The sequence below is a fragment of the Desmodus rotundus genome, chromosome 8, assembly GCF_022682495.2.
Source record: "Desmodus rotundus isolate HL8 chromosome 8, HLdesRot8A.1, whole genome shotgun sequence".
Classification (NCBI taxonomy): Eukaryota; Metazoa; Chordata; class Mammalia; order Chiroptera; family Phyllostomidae; genus Desmodus; species Desmodus rotundus.
The window spans coordinates 5,525,144-5,540,978 of record NC_071394.1 but is presented as its reverse complement, the minus strand read 5'-3'; the positions used below and the strand labels follow the sequence as shown (position 1 = coordinate 5,540,978).

At 52.5% G+C, this 15,835-nt stretch overlaps 1 protein-coding gene across 1 annotated transcript in view; it reads left to right on the top strand.

Moving 5' to 3' along the window:
• The window catches only part of TG (thyroglobulin), a 201,722-nt gene that overhangs the window by 49,522 nt on the left and 136,365 nt on the right, over window positions 1-15,835 (top strand). The window contains exons 24-26 of the mRNA XM_024572159.4: window positions 3,724-3,888; window positions 10,410-10,475; window positions 12,369-12,449. Of these exons, the coding sequence (XP_024427927.3) occupies window positions 3,724-3,888; window positions 10,410-10,475; window positions 12,369-12,449 (312 nt within the window). The remainder of the gene's footprint in view (window positions 1-3,723; window positions 3,889-10,409; window positions 10,476-12,368; window positions 12,450-15,835) is intronic.

Sequence of the window (15,835 nt, the reverse complement as noted above, 5' to 3'; positions counted from 1 at the left end):
GCCTGTCCTTAGCCACCGCCCTTCACCAGCCCCCACACTGCGTGCCCAAGGTTCCTAGACTCTCAGCCTCCTTAAAAGCTGAAAGGAGCACAACACCACAGAGCTCTTGACCTTGGGTCTTCCCTCCAACTCTGGTTCTGTCTCTCCCCTTTTCTACCGTAGCTCCTGCCCAGTTACAGCCCCATCTCCCCATTCTCCTTGGCCTGGTTGTCTCTAGCTGTTGATACTACCGACCACTTCCCAGCTCTTTATACTTGCCTTTCCTGACTTTCCCGACACCCTTCTCTTACTCAGGCCCCTCCGCCTTGTGCAGCATCCTGAGCACGCTCCTTTGAGCTTAACTGTCAGCTGGCTCTGCCTTCGCTCCTCCTGGGTCCCCGCAGAGGTCCAGGTGCCCACACTCGTCTGCTGTCTACGCAGATCCCTTGGATGTCTTGCCAGCATCTCAGAGTCCAGATGTCTCTGTAGGGATGGATAGCTTTCACCCTAAAAGAGCTGCTTCTGTTACAAATCTCATCTCGGGGAGAAGCACACCAGCCAAGAATCTGGGAATCATGCTGAATCCCCCTCCGCCCTTCCTTCCCCTGCACTGGTTTGTCGCTCCCATTTCTTGCTGGTGCTTTCTTACTATATTGGGTATGGAAATTAAGTTCATCCCCACCGCTGCTGTCTGGAATCTGGACTGTATTATTATTATTATTATTAGCCAGTTGTGTCACTATTTTAATTGCTCCCAACCCCAGTGCTAGATTTCCCACCCTTGATATCACTCTGTACAATTCTAAGTCCTTCTCACGCTTTCTCCTCCTGACATAGTGTTCTGTCTCTTCTCTTGGTATCCAAGCTCACCTGCCCATTTCCCCGGTGGATTATAACTTCTGGCAGGATGAAATAGCCATTCATCCCTGGCCCCGAGGTAGTGACTGAAAAGTGCTGAGTTTAGCTCTCAGCAATCAGTGGCGGCTGAAATGAGGATGCTGCATTGGTGTGGTAGGGCGGGAAGCTGGGTTGGGGTAAGTGGCGTCCTAACATTCCTTGTAGGTTTAGTGCTCTGTGATTATATGGTGTGCATCATGCTGGTATTTAGATAAGCAGAGGACAGATGGATGATCCATGCACATGCACACATGCACACGGACACTCACACATGTATATAGCATGCATGCATGTGCACATGGATCTGTATGTATACATGTATTTAGAGACACTGCACTTCAGATCCAGGGAGCCTCCTGCCTCCTTCGAGCTAAATGTCTTTTCTGCAGACACAGGTCTCCCCAGAGGCTTGATTACTCACCAGACCGTATGATTTTTCAAGGTGGAAAGGCTGACCTCATTTTCCTTAGGATCGTGTGTGGAAGAGGTATTTTGTTCCACAGAGCAGTACGCCCACAGAACCCATTTTTCCATGCCGTTTCTGGCTGGCGGCCTGATCGCTTTTCCCGGCAAGCGTCATGGGTGACCTGTGGGTTCTGGGGAGCGGAATGGCCAGCTCACTGTGCTGCAAGTTAAGCTCTCTTCAAGACAGACATAAAGCATCAGGCAGATGCTTTTCCCAGTCCCGTCCAGTGGGCGGATTTGGTGTTCTAACTAACTATAAAGCTTTGGCTGGATCTGCTGATGACCGGGGGCAGGCTCCTGCTCCATCCTTTCCCTGCTGTCTGGGAAGCCATTTAACTTTCAGGTGGATCCCCCTCCTCCCCTCTCCTTTCCAATTCCCCCAGCCTCTTCCTACCTCCAACCCCTAAATGGCTTAATTTCTACTGGTAGTTATTAAGAACATTCATGATGCTTCCAGACCTACGTTTCAGTCAAAACTACTTAGAAGTAGGGTTCAGAGGGACTCCTGTGGTCCCAGGGTCACAGGCCATGGGAGTGTGACGGTAGCTGGCAATGTGATCAGCAAAGTGGCTTCTGCTGTCTAGCTGGCCCCACCTCTCAGACACACGGAGTTCTCATCGATACTCTCACACCTAGAGAAGAAGGCGGCATGGGCTTCTCTCTCGAGGTCTGGGAGCAGAAGGACAGTACACCCTCCGCTCGTTTGACTCCATGAGTCTCCCCAGGCTGGGGACAGGGGCTGGCCAGGTGCTCAGACGTCGTCTGGGCCCTGGGTGGGCTCTGACTGCCCCCTGCCTGGGCCTGGCAGACGCACCACTGCCGGCTGGCCATCCCCATTCTCATCACCAGCCAGACCACCCTGCCTTCCCTGCCTCCGTTTCCTCATCTGAGAAGTGGTCTCTCCAGGTCAGGGGATCTGGGATCTGTCTGTGTACCAGAATCATCTGTCTGTGGTGCCATTTACAAACACCAATGCCCCAGGGCCCACCTCCCCGCCCCCCCCCCCACTACCACGACGTATCAGGAACTCCGTGGTTGGGGCCAAAGAACAAGCGTTTCTAAAACTCCCCCTGTGTTCCTTATGTATCAGTCTAAGTGCCCTGGCCGGAGAACCACCACATGAGAGGAGCTCTAAGGTAGGTTTTTCTACATAGAGATACTGCTGCTGCTGAGTTTTAAAAGACTGCAGGGGAGTGGTGGCCAGTGGGAGGCAGACAGACATGTCTATCCGCCAGCCAGGTGTGCATGAGTCTTGTGCTCTGGGAGAATGTTGGTGAGAGATGGGTTTGAAGCTGCATCTGGGTTTGGACATAAACCAGGACAGGAAGGGACTAGGGCTTGTGGGGTGGTGTGTATATGTGTGTGTGTGTGTGTGTATATATATATATATATTTTTTTTTTAGGAGAATATGAACAATTGAATCACCTAAGAAGATTATGCATTCGAATAGATAAATAAATTATTTAATTTCTAGGTCTATGTAAAGTTGGGCAATGAACTTATATGAGACTTATTTTTTCCATCAGGAAAAAATGGAAATAAGAATATCAATAAGAATTAAAGGGATTGATACATTTAAAGCACGTACACAGTAACTGGCGTATTGCAGAGATGTGACTAAAGTCATTACGAATTCAGCCAGACTGGGGGATGGCCCTGCTAATACCAAGTAAAGCCGTCCTTTTAGGGCAGGTTTTGAAAACGCAGAGTGAGAAGACACATTCGAGAGAAAACAGTCCAGTGCCCCCCGTCCCCCGTTGTGGGTTTCTCTCTGTACGTCCCAGGCAGGTGGGCACGTGGGCTCTGCTTGGATGCCTCCAGGGACAAGGAGCTCGCTTCCCACAAGGGGAGCTTATGCTCGTGGTGCACAGCTCTGCATTTGTGGTAGTTCCTGACTTTGAATCTAAATACTCCTTTCTGAGTCCCTTTGAGGCTGATTTCCTCTGTGTGTCTCTGTGTGTGTGTTGGGGGGCGGGGGATGGAGAGAGGGAGACATGCTGCCATTCAGCTCCTTGAAGGCTCAGAAAGATCGCTATTGGGTGGGGGTAGGAAACAGGGACAGCAGGCTCTGGCTGAAAGACGCCCGGTGGCCCACAAGATGCTGTCGTCACCATGAAGGAGGGCTCTGATGAGGGAGGGAAGGGTCAGCAGCCGTGGTGGCTGTCCTTCCCTTGGGAATTTGCCAGGAAGATAGCGGCATGACTCTCAGGGAAGAACGGTCCAGCTTAAAACCAGGCTCCCTAGCCCTGGTCCCTGTCTACTCCCGAGAAGCTGTCTCCTGTCCCTAGCCTACAGGCCTCTCGGGGCACCAAGGTCAGTCTCTGCAGGGACTCTGTTTGTTCCTGTCACATCAACCTCTCCTCCCCCTTGTGACCCTGCAGGTCCCATCATTTGTGGGCTGCTGAGCTCCCCCGATGTCCTGCTTTGCAACATCAGAGACTGGAGGGACCCCTCCGAGGCCAAGGTGAATGCCACGTGTCCTGGTGTGACATACGACCAGGGGAGCCGCCAGGTGACATTGCGTCTGGGAGGCCAGGAGTTCAAGAGTAAGTCCCTGCCTTCTGCTCATGGTCCCTCAGAGCTAGTTTTCCTCTCCGGCAAGGTGTTGTGCTGCTTCCCTCGGAGCCGTCCCCACACCCTGAGCAGTTTGTACTCTGCAGAGAAGTCGTGCCACCGATGCTGCAGAAACGCGCCCACGGCATCTCGGCAGCATTGCACGGGGAGCCCCGAGGTGGCTGGCTCTCCAGGCCGCCTGTTGGCCGGAGGGAGGCTGCCTTCCCTGGGTGGCACTGCTGACCTCAGCCCGGCTCGCTCAAGCACCTGGGGGCCGATGGCTGGTCGGGACGGGGCTGGGGGGGCCTGGCCCTGCTCTGGCCCCGGTCTCCCATCCTTCTTCAGCATGAGCACATTCTCCTGTGGATGGCGGTGTCAGCAGAGGGCCAGAAAAGACACGCCAGGCCCCTGAGGGTTGGGCTTGGATCGGATGGCAGAGCATGTGGCCTGACTGAAAGTCCAGGCAGGGGGAATACACTTGCCCTTTAGTGGCCGGAACTGTATAGTCTGTGAAAAATGTGTGATGGCAAAATGCCGTCCATCCCCAAGCCACCACCCAGGGCACTTTACACCACTCTGGTGACAATGCACTGTCCATTCTAATCACAGGGGTTGCAGGGACCGTGGGCCCTGCTACGCAGGCTCAGTCAACACAAGAACCTTTGAGCTTGCTCTTCCCCCTCTTCCTTCCTGAGGCTCTTCCAGCCTTTTCCCCAATCTTAGCACTAGAGCTAGAAGTCACCTCTGAGATCACTTGCCTGCCCCCTCATTTTACGGGCTGGGAGGGTGTCAGCACTGAGGCCCCGGGGGCAGTCAGACCTCCGGGCTTGGCTCCCGAGCCAAAGCTGGCCTCTCTCAGCAGATCCCCGAGCAGGAAATGTGGGCCCTGCTCTGTCCTGAGCTGCAGTCGACCACACAGAGCTACTCGGTACGGCCAGGACTGGCAGGTGCAGCGTCCCCAGGGGCGCATCAGAAATGCAGACTCCCAGGCCCCACCCCAGAGCCCTAGGAACCGGTTCTAACAAGCTGTCTGGGTAAGGCTACACCTGATCAGTGTGAGAAGTGCTGACTAGGGGCCTGGGAATTTCCTTCCATCCCGAGGAGTCTGAGTTTATGGTGAGAACAGGGTCCAGCTGCCCACTCGCCTATTCTGGTTCCCGTGTGAGGTTGGGGGGCGACCTGGCTTCATCTCGCCTCCTCTCTGCGCTGCTTGCCTGCCAGCACCTAGGCCCAGAATGTGATGCTGTGGCTCCACCTCTGAGCGGTGGAGGGTAAGCACTGGTGCAGGTGTCAACCTGACTGGAGGGGACTGGCTGGAGTGGAGTCGAGGGACAGTCTTTGCAGAGCCCTCAGAGGGCTGGGAGAGACCCCTGACCTCCTTCCTCCCAAAGGGCTTTCGAAGACTGCAGCTTTCAGGGTCCTCATGGTGGGATCCAGGGTCTCACAGTCACTGCCTCCAGGAGCCCTCCCAGACCACCTCGCGGAGCTTCCCGCCTGCTCCGCATGTTGTTCTGTCGGGGAGGTCAGTGGCCAGGGCAGTGAGGCTGGGCCTTGCCTGTCTGTGTCCCTCACTAGCCCAGAGGAGCACCTGCTCGTGCTGTTGAGCACTAGCTTTGGACACTCGCATGTGACCTTGAGCGAGCTGACGGGGGCCCCATCGCTCACCTGTAAAGATGGGGTAATGGTGGTCTGCATCTCACAGCGCTGTGTGAGGACGCAGGGAGACGGTAACGAGGACAGCAGTAACAACAGAGACGGCTCACACGGTGCTCACTGAGAGTCAGGCACCGCCCTCAGGCCTCCCCTGTATTACTAACTCGCAAATGCTCAGCACAGCGCTTCAGGGAGGTGCTGTGATTGCCCCGGTCCCCATTTTACAGCTGAAGAAACGGAGGCACACAGGAGGGAGGTCTTCCCAAGGTCCCAGAGCTCGTCTGTAGGAGCGCTGGGGTCCGACTAGCAGGAGGTCTGGCTCCCAGGTGATGTTCGTAGCCGTGTCCCTATCCGGGCTCTGGCACGTGGCATGTGTGAAGGACTCACAGAGCGTCCAACACAGTGTCCATGTGAGGCAACACCAGCCTTTTAAAGACCTGTCGTTGCTTTCGTTGTACTTCATACCCAGACCTCGTCTTCTCAGTTTTTGGGTTGACAACGTCGCGCACAAACGCTGGCACAGAGAACGCAGAGTAAGTGTGAGTGCCTTCCAAGCCACTTGGTTTCTTCTGGGGATAAATAAGATCAAGCAGCTCATTTACACGGCGGATCTTCAACATGTGGTACCCGTTACTCTGAGAGGTAGCCCAGGGTGAAGACAGGCACTTGACGAAAGACGCATGACATGGTCACGGGCAATAAATCCACAGTGAGCTGCCTAACACGGAGCATGTGTTTGGTGTGTGCCCAAGAAGGGAAGAATGTGCCCTGGTCTGGCCTCCCTGGGAGGCTCTGACTCCCGAAGGACTTTCGAAGTTTGGGGGTTATTTCCTGCTCTGTGTGTATGTGTACAGGTTGGGGTGCGGTCAAAACTTTAACAAGGATGTCCTGTCATGGGGATATCGGGCAGCCTGAGGGTATTCATGGTGTCCCTGATTGGAGGTTAGAGGAAAGGGTGAATGGGACTGGAGAGCCGGGGCCAGGTGTGAGCTGCAGAGACGAGCTGGCTGCTGTGCAGGCAGCCGCAAGGAGGGCGGTGTGGGGCTCACTCACCCATCCGTTTCTGCCTGACCTTTGTGCCTGGGTTGACCTGAGAGGCATCTCCTCAGAGTCCACGCCTCCTGAACTTCCAGGGGGCATCTCTGGAGGTGTCCAATGATTAGGTGTGGCTAGATCGACCGTCCTATTTCTAAGAAAAAAGGCTTAGAAAGCTCTGGGACTGAGAGCTTTCATTTCTCATTTTGCCTGTCTCATTTCTGACAATGTCTTGAAGTGTAAATGAATGAAAGACAGGCAGATTAAATGTCCCCTAACGCCCACAGGGATTTAACGTTCGAGAGGACAAACAGGCCTAGGCAGTGCCACTCCAGGTTTATTCTGAGTCACAAAGGCTTCTTGTTGAGCAGGGTGAGGCCCAGCCTGGTGGCTGGTGTCCCTGTCACAGGAGTCTGTTTTGCATCAGTGACCGTCATTGTCTCAAGGTGCTGGGAACTTGGTGGAGAAACTTACACTGCACCCACGATGTTCATTGTCACCAGATGACCCTGCTGAGTCCCTGCAAGCAAGGTGACCCTATCAGCTCTTTACAACAGCTTTCGCTGATGGCAGGTTTCCGTGTGCTCAGCACTAAGCAGAGCTCAGGACAAGCTTCCAGAAGCACAGCTTATTTAGGAAGGGCAAGGAATATGACTAGAGACGTGGGGGAAGTGATGCAGAGAGAGGATGATAGCCAGTAAAAGGCAGCCTTGAACCCTGGGTAGTCCCGTGTAAAATCCTGCCCACTCCCAGACTGTGCATGCCAATGGGCCACCCCGATTACAGCTCACGACCTCTGCTGAAGGGTTCTGAAGTAAACCAGGACCACACAACACCCGTCAACCTTCAAGAACCCGGCTCCATGCCAAGCCCCCAACGCCCTAAATGTGTACGTGTGCCTGTAGCTTTGACTGCTGAGGGCTGGGGCGATGAGCCAGTCTGGAGGCCTGTCTGTGTACAGGGACGTTCTAACCCAGCTGTCGTGGAAGGAATGTGACACATCTGGACAGCTCAAACGGTTTACCTTAAAATACTGCGTAGCAGGGAAGAGGAGGAGTAATGTTTGCTCGGGTCCCGTGTGCCTCCTCACCGTCAGCAACACTGAAGCAGGGGAGTGGGGGGGATGGAGTGACAGGTCCGAAGTCTGCATCAGGAATGCTAATTTGGTGGCCAGCGGCTGTCCTTGGGCGGATGAGGCTCTGTTTACTTGGTGGGCTCTGTGTATCATTGATGGTTTTGTTTTCCTCATTCATTCCTCCCTGCCTTCATTTATGGAGTGACAACCAGTGCTCCACGGGGCTTACGCTGGCTGTGGGTGATATAAAAGGGAGTAAGACCCAGTTCCCAACCTCAGGAAGCTCTGGCACATTCCAGGAGCTGGACAGGTACCGTCAAGCGGGAGCTTAAAGACAGGCGTTGGGTCAGTGCCGTGCGTGGAGCCCAGCCAGGGGGTTCCGGAAGCCTTCCCGAAGGTGGGGTGGCAGACCATGGTGCTCAAGCAATGTGCAGGGTCGGCCGGGTGAAAGGGGACAAGAGTTCTAGGCAGTCGTGTTGATAGAACCACCAGGGGCGGGGTTTTAACTTCCTTTGGGGATTTACAAAGATGCTTCTCAGGACTCGGTAGTCTCTGTGGATGCTGGTCAGGGGATCTCTGTCTCTGCCAAGCTGCGAACATCCACGTGCAGAATTTAACCGAATTCCGTTGGATTGAATTGTGTTGAAATGAGCCAAAACCAAGGATGAGGTTAAGGCTCGCCAAGCTGGAAGATGCAGGGGCTCCATTGTCTTGAGATGGACTACAAGGGCCTAACAAGGGCTGGTTCCTAACACAGTGCAGTGCGTTCTGGGCCAAAGCGCATCCTGATCCCTGTGTGCTTCTGTATGGAGCCCCTGCTCTCCTCTGGGCAGGTCACACTCACAGACGAAGTCAAGAACCTCAGGACCACGTGAAAGGCTCAGAGACTCACCTGCGTCAGAGGGGGGACTGCTGAGTGGTACAGTCCCTCCTCTCAGGATTCCCTGAAGGTCACTGCTCATGGGCAGGGTTGGGAATGGGGATCTGAGTGAATATTTATTGGGAACCAATTATCTAATGCTCAGCATTACCCCAAGATCAACTATGTTTCAAACTGGTTATTGGTTTCAGTCTCAGATTTGAGAGCAATAAAGCACCCTAGAGATAAGATATCGCTTCTCCAACTTGCACAGGCTGAGAATCATAGTGCATGGCCTGAAGTTTTATTTTTTTACATCTGTGTTTCAAAAGAACCTCATTTATAATGTTTTGAAACAGTTATTCCAAATAGATTGGGGTATAAAGATAAACATTTAAAAAATTCTTTATTTTCCCTTATGATGAGGTTCAAGGTCACCTAGCCTGACCTTCGTAATAAGCAGATGTTATCATGAGTTCTAGTGGAAACGGGCCACAACCTGAGCAGGCGGCCCGCTCTGTGTTGGTATCACAGGAGTGTGCGGTGTGGCCTCTGTGGGGTGTAGAGTGAGTCCTCTAACTTCAGAGATCCAAGTGCGAGTCTCCTGGACACCATGGCTTTTCCCGTCCCCATGTTTTTATAACTGACTCCCACCCCCCGGAGAAGGCCAGGAGAGAATTCTGAGTGGGCCCTTTGAGGAGACTGCCTCAGCGTCGGGCAGCCTGAGAAGTTCCAGCATCACCGTTTATTTCCATTTCAGAAGCAACACCGAGTGGAAGCACAGCTCAGTATTGGGGGCTCACTCCCAGAGCACGGCCTTCCTTGTGGTGGGGACGCGTTACTTTAACACCTGAGTTTTCCAAATAGTTCAGTGTTACACCGAACCTCTTCAATCCTTCTTACACACCTGTCTAAACATAAGAACCTTTATGCGTGTTTGCCGTTTGAGATGGACAGAATTCTAAAATAGTATATTATCTTCTGAGCGTGGCGATCGGAACGTGGGATATGGAGCCAGAGAGATGGGATTTGAATTCTGGCATTTTGATCTCTACCTGGAAATTAAACGCTGACCTATTAAGTTGAAATCAGACAGTACGTGGAAAGTGCTTATTACAGTGCTGGGTCATTGGCTAAGGTTCCTAATAATAACTGGCTACCATAATCCATGGTGCTTACTAATACTTAAAGGTCAAATGTGATCATTTTTATTGTCTCAAGCTGTGAGCCAGCTGTTTCCTGCCCTGTGTGGGTGGCCAGCCTCCAGAATCCATGCTTTCTGAGCTCTTTCCTGCACCTTTAAGATCATAGGGGGAATGGGCAGCATCTTAGGTGAGAGAGGCAACCCGGACAGTAGGAAACGGTGTGGCAAATCCCGTCTCATCCAGAGTGGTGTCCAGGGGAGTGTAGTTCGGTAGAAAAGAAAATGTAATAATATTTGAAATAAATTAAATAATGGCAGCTACCAGTAATAGAGTGAATGCCAAGTATTGCAGAAAACAGTTTCTGTACGTTGGTCCCTTCCTTACAATTACCATCCCAACTGGCCAAGGAGACAAGAGTCTCAGGGGACTTAAGTGACAGAATAGGAAGAGAGTTCTCAAGTTTCCTAGGTGTTTTGTTCTTTTTAAGCCAATCTCTGGTTCCTTGAGTGATTCTCTCTGTCACAGGTCCATGACCCCTCACCACGACAGTCTCTTTGGTGCCCTGAGCAAGACACCAGGGCTCTGGCAGCTCTGGTTTTGTGCCAGGTTGATGGAAGGGAACTCCAGGAGGCTGCTAGGGGTGCACCCAGGAGAGGGCAGTGTGGGGAACTGAGGCAGTGTGGCCATGTGGGTCCCCATGAGAGCAAGCCTGCTCAAGGTCATACCCATAAACATCCTCCTTTGCAGGTCCTTCACCCCTGGAAGGGACTCTGGACTCCTGGACCAGCTTCCAGCAGGTTTACCTCTGGAAAGGTACGCTCTTGTGGTGGGGGCTGGGGTGGGGGGCGGGGGTGATGGTGCGAGCCTGTCTGGCCCCAACCCTCACTCACAGGGCACTCTGTCCCCCAGAGAGAAAAGGGTAGACTTTCTTTCCAAGTTCATGCTCTACGTGCAATAGAAGGGCCTCAACTCTCACCAGGTAAGATACTAGAGTCCAAAAGAAGATGAAAAGTGTGGAAACCAAGGAAGGATGGAGGAGGGAAGCCCTGGTTCCCATGAAGTCCAGTTCGCTGACCACAGGCTGCCCTTGTTCCTGAAAGAGGGGCTCTGAGGCTGCGGCCAACTGCAGGAGGCATTTCTCCCAGGGGACCTGGCCACAGGCACCTCTCCCCTGAGGTCAGGGTGAAGGGACAAGCCCCCAGGTGGGTGGTACATGCAGTCCTGCTACTTCAGATGTGTAGAGCAGGTGGGGGTAAAATGAGGAGGCTCAGCTAAGTGCACGTCTGACATCCCCTGTGTGTTTGTCTTCCTTGGAGTTGACTGAACATTGGCCACATGCCTACTCAGAGCCAGGGACTGGGGCAGGAATTTGGGGTGAGTCTGAGGACTATGGGATGACAGGGATGGGTAAGGCACAGCCTGGACCTGTAAGCCTCTCCAGTCTCAGTAGGGAGCAGACAAGGAGTGAACCATTGCACATCATGGCCCTAGGTGCTGGGTGAGAGGCATGAAGAAGACATCCTTGGTTCCTGTATCACTTCCTTCCTCTTCCCATGGTCCCTACTTACTGATCACCAGTCCCCTAAGAGAGAGAACCAGTGACCTGTCTCTGTGCTTGTGAAGTGGTGGAAAGAGCACAGAGAATGGACTCAGCGTGACTGGGTGTGAATTCCGATCCCATCGCTTAGCGCCCATGTGCCCTTGAGCACATCAATTAGCTCCTCTAAGCTTAGACTCCCTGTGGGTAATATAGTAATAAAAACAGTACTTACCTCGTAGAGCTGCATAAACACTGGCAAGGTATTCAGGCAAAGTCCTTAGAACTGTGCCCAGCACACAATAAATACTGATTAATGTAGGTGGTGGTGGTGGTGGTGAATGATGAGGAGCAGAAGGAAGAAGGAGGAAGAGGAAAAAAGGGAAGGGGAAGAAAAAGAGAAAAAAGTGCCCATATTATTTTTATTTAAAAAATGATATGATGAGATTATGTACTCCTTTCCTCATTTAGTCCTACCTATAGGGTCAGTATATGGAGGGAGTGACATTTTTGTTCACTTTTCAGACAAGAAAAATGAGACTTGGAGTGTTGAGTGGAATACCCACGGGAGGTCCTGGGAGTGGGACCCAGGCAGTGTTTCCAAGTCCAGTGCTTCCCAGTTACCAGAAAGTTCTGGTAAATGATGCACTAGCTGGTGAAAATTAAGAAATTGCTTCTCCTCAAGATATTTCCCACCCAAAACAGAAGCACCCCTTCCAACCTGTCTAATGCCCCACTCTCCCCATCAGCTCACCCTGCTTCCATGGCAGACCTGTTCCCAACCCGGACATTGTATCTGCTTATCACCTGCATGTCCTGGATGAGTTACTTTACCTTTCCGAGTCTTGTTTTTTTCAAGAGTAGGATGACGTCTTGCCCCTTACCTCACAGGGTGTTGTAGAGACGGATATTTATGACCATGGTTCTTTAATTTTAAAGGGGGATGTGAATGTTACCAAGTTCAACATCAAGGACAATAATCTGTTTCTGAGAGGTTGGCTGACGGTCCATAAGAGGCTACCGAGTGCAGACTGGTGTCCCCAGATCTGTCCCAGATCTTGTCCTGGGCACCTGGCCGAAGGCCAGGAGGACTTCTCCCATGGCCATTGCCATTGTTGACTCTCTCTTCCTCCCCAACAGAGAAACAACAGTTCTCTTTCTTCCCCTAGATTCCAACGTGGGGTCTCGGCCTGAGTCCATGGGATGTAGAAGGGGCATGGAACCAAGGTCGACATCACCAATGGAAACAGGTACCAACCCCAAACCCTTTGTATAAACTTGGGTGACTAGCTGTGGAGACTGGATGGTGATGCAAAGGGTGTAATCGATGAACAGACCCATTAACATAGCTCTGTTCTGCGGCTTGTAACCCAGTGATATGGGCAATCATACAACCCTGAGTATGGATAGCTCCTCCGAGGGGCAGCTGGCACAGAAAGTAAGGTAAAATCATTCCAAAGTCACCCTGCTCCTGGGAAGAAAATAACCATTAGGACAAAGCCAGCAACATTTATTAAAAGGCAAAGTTCATCTGACTGGGGTCAGTGGCTTCACCTAGGTAAGGCCTGAAGAGTGTGGGCAAAACGTGAACACCGTGGAATGTTAAATAGTGAGCTATGTAGGAGAGCCTTTTTCGAGGGAGTCGTCTTACGCTGTGTGAAGTAGAAATGCGTGCAGTTAACGGGCAGAATGTATGTGATGCGCGAGACTTCTCTTTCTCCAGCATCTCCAATTGTTACTCCTTAGGTAGAACCAAAGCTCAGAGAGAGAGGGAGGACGAGAAAGAAGAGGAAGAGGAAGAGGAGGAAGAGATGAGGGGAAGACAGGGCAGGCAGGCCAGTCTGCCGGCACCGGGAGAATGCAGGGTTCGTGGGACAGATACCCCACTGTACCGCAGACAGATGAAGCGCGCGGCCTTGGGTACTTTGCTCACCTCCGGGGGCCTTGATTCCTCACGTGTAGAATGTACCTTGCTTTCTCCTCCTGCTGTTACAGGTTACATGCCAGCTAGAACACCTGGAGCGTTGCCTGGCACGTACCATGTGCCCCCCAAATGGCAGTGTCTTCCCCTTCCCGGGCTTTTGTGCAGATCAGATAAGATAATGCACAGAAACCTCCCCAATGCGCTCATCCCATCGCAGTTGCTTGGCTGTTGTGGCTTCATTCTGCATTTGTGGAGTTGTGGGACTTGAAGGTCATGTCTGGTGTAGAGCATGGGCTCTCAGGTCAGGAGAGCAGGGTTCAAATCCCTCTCCACCTAGGGGCCCTTTGGTGCTTTATAGGCATCATCTTGCCAACACTATGGCAACTCTGCCAGTTGGCATTGTTATTCCACATTCCAAATGAGAAACATGAGGCTTTAAGGAGTATGTTCCCCGGTGTGCCCTGTGGAAGCCAGTCTGGCCCTAGCTAAGCAGCAGCACCAGGATGCACACCGTGCGTGGCTGATGCTGAAGCCTGGGTTTTTCTAGAACATCTGCTGTTCCCGGCACAGACAGAGTGGACTTGGGAGCTGAGTCCCGGGGACTCCTGAGCTGATAGTGCACAAGGGTTTTGTTTGATTTGCAGGGTTGGCTGTTTTTCTTTAAACTAAGCCAATATTTTAATATTGGGAGATTTATGTATACAAATTCAGACTTTCAGCTTCTGTAGAGAAAAACAGAAAAAGCCCTTATAACTCTGGCTTCAAATTTCCACATGGTACCCGAAGTTCTATGAGCTGAGACAAGCTGCCCCTTCCATCAGGGCATAGCCCTCCCCTTTGCTCTGGCCCCGCCCAGCACCCTACACCCCTGCCGCCCTGGGACATTTGGCATGCTCAGCCTTGGAGGTGCTGATGAGGATGGACAGATGGATGACGTGGCAATGTCAGTGTGAATGCTGTAAAATCCATCCTTATATACCATGCCAGGGCCTGGTGTATAATCTACAATCTACAAAGCTACCCCCATGATTCTAAGAGAAAGGACTCCTTCCCACCCTCCCCCCACCAGAAGGGGAGCTGCCCCCTCCCACCCCAGACCTGGGAGGGATTCAGCAGGAGTAGACAAAGCTCTGTTCATTTTCCCTTCTCAGCTGAGTACATTCCTGGACCTAAAGCGATAAGGCCCAGCAGCAGAAAGCCCTCGGATCCGCTCCTCTGTGATGGGCTGAGGGCTTGCTCACCTGGCCTCTCAGGCTCACAGCCAGTGAGGATTTTGCCCCTCTCCACTTCAGGGCACTGCTGTCAGGCTGAGTGAGGGCACACAGGGACGGTAATGAGAACACCCTTCTTGCCTTCAAGGGGAGTGCCAGTTTGAGATAATTAGAAGAAAGCAGATTCTTCCTATCACAGCATGTGAACCAGGGACACTGGGTGTGGGGGTGCTCCGCCTGCAGGGCCCCCCTGGCCGCCATGGATGAGAATAAGTCTACCAAGACATGATCTGCTTGGGGAGGAGAGGTGGCCGATCTGTCAAAGGGGAAGGGCCAAGAGCCTTTTCCTCAATGGGCTTTTATTGGGTTCATTTTGCACAGGAATACAGGTAAAGCTTATCAATCATTGTCAGGCAGTAAGGATCAAACAATAGATAACAAACAAAGAACTCTGAGGGGTTATTCTGAGTCAGGGTCAGTTAAACAGCTATGAGATTTTGGGAAACAAACTCATTTCAGGCTTGGACCCTTATCATTTAAATTGAGGGTATTAGCAAAGCAGGTTTCACAGGATTTCATGCATTCTTTCTTAGGCTTGATCGCCCCCTGGGGAATCCGCCCTTTCCAGCACAGGACTGCACCACCCTCTGGCATTGTTTCAGGCTTAAGTCAGGCAGGGGAAGTAAGGCAGCCAAGAGATTAGCCGACTTCTTGCAGACAGAATGAGGACTCAGGCTATGTCAAAGCTGAGGGGTGAGGGTCCATCACCCCCTTTTTCTATAGCCCCCCAAGTCCTTCCCTGTGGGCCTTTTCATGACCATGCCTGTCTTAGGTTGTCCCTCCCTTGAGGAATCTTACCCGTCATTGGCTAACTGGTCAAGCTCAGGGCCAAGCAGGGTAAAGTAAAGTGGGCAGAGGCGGCACCCTTGCCAGGGAGATAAGCTTTGTCTCCTTAGTAGTTTGTGGTCCCAAGGTCTCTGACTCATCTTAGCCATGGGGGTTTACAGCTTCTGAAACCAGGCAAGGCGGTTCCCAACGACTGGGTGGCTCAGTGTTCACTCCGTGTCACCTCCAAACCTTTCAGGGAACATCGCTGTGCCACAGGGGACTTCTGCAGACTAGGAGAAGTCCCACGTGCCAGCCACTGTACACACTGACGAGGGCTGTGGTGGGGACAGGTGAAGGGTGGGGACAGGTGAAGGGAGGGTACGGGGCAGGAGGGTGCTAAGCAACCTGCAGGAGTCAGGAAAGGCTTCTCCAAGGAGCCTGGAAGGATCTGCTGGACATTTCTGGGGCAGCACCTGGGAGAAGGGGTCCCAGGTCAGGGGACAGCCTGTGCACGGGCTCTGAGGGCAAAGTGTGATTGGAGGAACTTTAGGGGAGCCTCTAGGCTGCTACACAGCAATGTGAGTTGCAGTGGTCCACAGGGCTGGGGCGGCCTAGAGGAAAGGTTGGCCATGTGGTCCCTGGGGTGTCTGCCAGCACTAGACTTCTGGCCTTG